Source organism: Nicotiana tomentosiformis, chromosome 11, assembly GCF_000390325.3.
Source record: "Nicotiana tomentosiformis chromosome 11, ASM39032v3, whole genome shotgun sequence".
NCBI lineage: Eukaryota > Viridiplantae > Streptophyta > Magnoliopsida > Solanales > Solanaceae > Nicotiana > Nicotiana tomentosiformis.
Window position 1 is genome coordinate 107290482 of NC_090822.1, and position 6213 is coordinate 107296694.

The window sequence follows — 6213 nt, forward strand, 5'->3', positions numbered from 1 at the left end:
TCATTTTTATGTTGCTTCCTTATTTTTATTTAGACCTTGATATATAGAGACATTGAGAATAAATTTTTAGAAGCTTGTGACTTATTTCTACCGTGTTTTGGAAGTTATAATTATTTGAATTATAGTTTATTTATTTTAGATATTTATGATTATTCCGCATTGATAGGCTTACCTAGTCTTAGAGACTAGGTGCCATCACGACCTCCTACGTAGGGAATTTGGGGTCGTGACATTAAGAAAATCACAACAATAATCAAAGGCAACTGCGGCCATAAATCAATATCAACAAGGGCACTCCCGAGGTACCGCCTTGTAGTCCCAAATCATAAATAAATTCATAATATCTCATTTCCTTATATCACCGCGGGAGCCTTCACAATTTATTTAAAAAAATATTTTTTCCGAAATAGCATCTCGCGTTTTAGCCACCCTTATCACACCACATGACTTCTAGTAGTTTATCCTACTAGCCACGCGTATCAAGCCACCCTTATCTCACCGCATGCGTTTTAATACCCAGACCTTATACCACCGCATGCGTATCAATATCACAATTTGCACCTCAAGTGCCCAAATATTTCAATTTGCCAAAATAAATCAACAACAATATTTTTTTCATAATAAATAGCTCACGGCTCATGCCAAAATAATTCAACAATAATATATTTCCATAATAAAGAACCCACGGCTCATGCCAAAATAATCTAACAATAATACTTTTCCACAATAAAGAGCTCACGGCTCATGCCAAAATAATCCAACAATAATATTTTTCCATAATAAAGAGCTCACGACTCCATCACAATGAGCACAAAAAATCTCACAAAATATTCGGGAATAAATAACTCAACAAAATAATATTTCAAAATTTTAATACGTTGCTTCAATACCAAATTTAAAATGTCAAATAATTCATATTAAAAATATTTAATTTAAATAAAATCACCCTTCAAATAATGCACAGAATAAAAGAAACCAAGTTTCAACTAAACAGGTAAAACAATTAGCAGGAAAAGGTCAAGCAAATTTGAAGTATAAATATTTAAATCAATGATGAAGAATATAACAATGTAAAATTATTTAATTAATATGCAACATCGATCTACATAATTTAAAGAGATAATCTTTCACATTTAGCCCGTGTATACAATCGTCACCTCGTATACACGACTTTTAATACATTTTAATTTATCACTTCAATACCAATCCTAGGGAAAATTTCCCCCACACAAGGTTAGAGAAGTCACTTACCTCGACTTGCTCCAATTTAACCAAGTATTATGCCTTTTCCTCGATTTTTTGACTCCGATCGACTCGAATCTAGTCATAATTAATTCGATACAGTCAACAAAAATTATAGAATCAATTCCATAAGAAAATACTACATTTTTCAATAAAAATTCAAAATTAACTCAAACATTTCCCGCGGGGCCACGTCTCGGAATCCGACGAACGTTGCGAAATATGAACGCCCATTCAACCACGAGTCCAACCATACCATTTTTACTAAAACCCGACATCAACTTGACCTCCAAATCTCAAATTCTCATTTTGAAATCCCTAGGCCCAAATCCTCTAATTTCACCTCAAAAACATGTAATCTATTCGAAATATTCAATGATAATCCAATATAATTGACTAACAATGATCACATGTGACTTACCTCAAGTTTCTCCATGAATTCTCTCTGAAAAATCGCCCGAAACTGTGTTGAAAATGTCCAAAATGACAAAAATATCGGAACCCCTCTGTTTTTGTAATCTGTCAGGGCTTTCGCACCTGCGATGCACGTGTCTGCATCTGCGCTTTCGCAGATGCGAAGGCCTCCCTCGCTTCGGCAATCCCTCGTCCGCATCTGCGGTCCCGCATATGCGGTATTTTCCTTCACATCTGCGGCCACTGCTCTACTCTCCCTTTTTCGCTTTTGCGCTCCCACGCTCGCTTCTGCGATCTCGCACCTGCGAGCCAAATTCCGCAGGTTCGATTGTATCAGTAGGGAGCAGCAAGTTTCAATTGTTCTAAGTCCAAATTTGATCCGTTAACCATCCGGAATACGCCCGAGCCCCTCGGGACCTCAACCAAATATACCAACAAGTCCTAATACATCATACGAACTTAGTCGAGTCTTTAAATCACGTCCAACAACACTAAAAATACGAATCACACATAGATTCAAACCTAATGAACTTTGAAACTTTCAATTCCTACAAACGACGTAGGAACCTATCAAATCAAGTCGGATTGACCTCAATTTTTGCACGCAAGTTATAAATGACATAACGGAGCTATAAAAATTTTCGGAACTGGATTCCGACCCCGATATCAAAAGTCAACTCCCCGGTCAAACTTCCAAACTTAAATTCCTATTTTAGCCATTTCAAGCCTAGTTTAACTACGGATTTCCAAATAAAATTCCGAACACGTTCCTAAGTCCAAAATCACCATACGGAGCTGTTGGAATCATCAAAATTCTATTCCGGGGTCATTTTTTAAAAATATTGACCGAAGTCAAACTTAGTATTTTAAGGCCAACTTAAGGAACCAAGTGTTCCAATTTCAACCCGAACACTTTCAAATTCCGAACCAACCATCCCCGCATGTCATAAATTTATAAAAGCATATACGGGGAGTTTTATTTAGGTAAACGAGGTTCTAAAAGTCAAAATGATCGGTTGGGTCATTACATCTAAGGGCAATTTTGAATAGTTTGTTAACGGTAGGGGTAGATCTGGACGAAAAGTATAACGAGGGACAAATATAAACTATATACCATAGTAGAGGGACAAATCCGGACCTTTTCCCTTCTGAAAATGGTCTATTGCAGTGAGCTTACTTCAGCACATAATTTGCAATGTATTAGGAGTCCGTTACTGAACGCATGAATTCGAAATTGAGATCAAGAAACTTCTCAAGCCTTTGCATTTGGTATTCGACTTGATTTTTGAAAATTATCTCATGGTTGTCCTTTGTATCTAACAATTACTTGGGGTGTCAATGGTTCGGTTCGGCCGGTTATTTTATAAAATTGGTACCATACCAATTTTTTGATTATTCTATTATGTATAACCAAAATTAGACTTTTCGAAACCGTCCCAATCATGTCGGTTTCTAATCGGTATCGGTACGGTACGGTTAATTTTCGGTATTTTTTTAAATATCATGTAAAATTCACCAGTAGAAGTAGAACGCAATAATATACATTCTTTTATGGGATTTAGCAAATCTGTCTAAACATTTTTATTGTCTAAAGGGTGATGAATTGAAAAAATGAAAGATGGCTAGAGTATAGATCCATCAACTATTCTATAACAACGTAAAATAAACCAAGCAAAGGCAAAGAAAATATAAATCACACGAGTGGAAAGATAATAACCAAACTGAGACTCAAGAATAAAGTATATAGAAAATTAAATATTCAAAAAGATAAATCTAAATTATATGAATGGGAAACATATTCAATACATTGTAGTTTGATACTCATTATCGCTAGAATACTTTATGTCTTGCTAATAAAGATACTTGAAATAACTTAGATTAAGTAGATGTAGCATAATAGGTTTTAGGAATTAGTATTTTGAGTTTAATTACTTGTTGGCCTGTAATAGTTTGCATAATTCCAAGGTCCAAAGAAAACTTTAATGCATTATTATTTTTAAACTTACTAGATAAATATATTTTTCACATGTAAAATTTATTCGATATGGTTCTGTATTTTTCGGTTTATTTTTATAAAATAAAAAACCTACCCTAATTATCGGTGCGGTTATAAATTTATATAAAAATCTACGATTTCTTAAAAAAAAACCTAAAAATCGATTCGATGCGGTACGGTTCGGTTCGGTCGGTTTAATCGGTTTTCGAATAACCATTGACACCCCTAACAATTACCATGCCCTAGCTACAACAAGTCAAAGTTCTACTAAGAACTTCCTCTGCTAATAATCCTAATTAAGTACTAAGAGTAATATCACATATCTAAGAACTTATGTTTTGAATCAGTAACCATATATTTAGGAGCTTCAATAATTGTTAAGATATTTATATGTGTGGTCCTTTATTATTTAAAATTAAATGTTGGAAACAAATCCATCAAACACCATTACAGTAAATAAGGCCTCCAGGAAATAATTGAATTGGTCAAGATTGCATACGCGCTCGTTTATGAGAAAGAATTGGAGAATCGCCTATTTTCAAGGAATTTGGATCCCCTGCCCAACTATTGTGGCACTATATAAGGCAACAAAAACAAGATAGGAAAAAAGATATCTTATAAAAAAATAAAAAATAAGGACAGTTGTGATCCCCTACTTAATTTCCTTCCCCTAATACGCAAACACAACTCCTTCATCTTTCATCAACCTAGTTCTTTTTAAAAGGCTATCATATACTTTCGAGCCAGTTAGTGGATTCAGAAATACATATGGGCACCAAGTTAAGATTAAGAGACTGGGCAGGGCTTTCGGAACTGATACTTGACTTGATTTTTAAAAAGTTGCTTTCCTTCTCTGATTGCTTACGCTTTAGCGCAGTGTGCAAGCCATGGTTTTCCTTCGTATCCAACAATTTTGACGCCCTAAAACAACGTGTCAAATCAAGTTCCCTCGAAGAACTTCCTATGCTAATGATCTGTACGGATCGAAACGATGTTGTTACTACTACTACTACAAGCTTATACAGTGCGACGAAAGGTAAAATAATCCATGACCTAATAATACCATTGGGTCAGCTTTGGAAATACTGTGGTTCTTCTCATGGTTGGTTGGCTTTTCAACATAAAGAGTCCCTTACTATCAAAGTTTTCAATCCTTTCTCCTGTGAGACAATTCATTTTCCTCATCTTCAATATATTGTTCGTAAAATTATTATATCCAAGAATCCTTCAAGGAATCCACATGATTTTGAGGTTGTGGCAACGATTAAGGTATGGAACCGGCTTCATGAGTTGGCTATCCTAAAACCCGATAGTGGAACCTGGATTTTCACTCGTTATAGTAATATATTTGCAGGTGCTATTTATGGCATGATATACTACAACGAGACATACTATGCTGTGACATATGGAGGTAGGGTTTTATCTATAGACAACACTACTTTGAATTTAAAGGAGATTTTTGAACCACCGTCAATTATGAATTCTTTTCCTTTCATAAAATTTTATCTCGTAAAGACTACAACTAACGAGCTGCTACGGGTTCAAGTATCTATTCCAAGAGATAAGTCATCAAGTGTCGAGATTTCCAAGTTGGTTGTCAGCCAAACGACCCAAAAATCCATGTTTTCGAAGTTGGACAATTTGGGAGATGAAGCCTTGTTCTTGTGTGACTATGGTTCAGTGTCTATTTCGACTTCCAAATTTTCGAGATTTATACCTAATTCTGTGTACTATGCGGACAATGATTTACGGCTTGAGTTGCCAGGGAATCAATTCATATTGGACATTATTCACCTTCAAAATGGCAGCTTCCGCACTCATTTTTCTTTCAAGTAGTCAATCAATGGCAACATCCTGCAGCAACCAGAGTTATGGATAATTCCTACCCCAATATTTAGACATGGTATTCATCCACATATAAATTAGCTGCAAGAAAATTGTACTGCACTTTAAGGGTTGCACAAGCTACACAGATTTATCTGATACTTGTGCTGGTGAAAAGTAACAATTATTCGGTGAATAGTTGAGGTGCAGCAAAAAAAAGTTGCAATGCATTTTTCATTAATATGTTTGTTATAGTTTCAAATGCATGATAACTTAATAGTATATTTTTCGACATAATGTAACTACCTAATGTTTATACTTTGTGGTCTTTAAGTCCTCCTGGTAGTTTTAGACACTAATTAAAAGCGAAATTCTTTTCCAGTTAGAGATTTAATGAATTATTAAAAGTTGTAGCCCACGTGTTTTTATGTGGTCGTGTGTCCTTTTTCTGTTGTTTAGGGTTTTAATAGTTTTATTTAGTACTTTTGGAAACAAATTCCTTATGTGGTTAAACTTCGCAAAGGAAAGTTTTATAGAAGGAAAATGATTCTATGGTAGTACAATCGCACACAATTGTATCACATTTTTTTACGATAAGAATCTCTTAATTAGTACAACTCTCTCTCGATATCTCTTGTTCGCTTTTATTTTTTAGTGAGCGTATATCCATTCTCGATAAGTAAATCCTTTATAAATCTCACATAAATAGTGTAGTAAAATTATATTTTCTCTGGTCC

General features: G+C 34.7%; 1 protein-coding gene across 1 annotated transcript; it reads left to right on the plus strand.

Moving 5' to 3' along the window:
• Nucleotides 1-4420: 4420 nt before the first annotated feature.
• On the plus strand, nt 4421-5488 carry LOC104105618 (uncharacterized). Its single transcript, XM_009613967.1, has one exon. The coding sequence runs from the start codon at nt 4421-4423 to the stop codon at nt 5486-5488; it is 1068 nt and encodes a 355-aa protein (XP_009612262.1).
• Nucleotides 5489-6213: the final 725 nt, after the last annotated feature.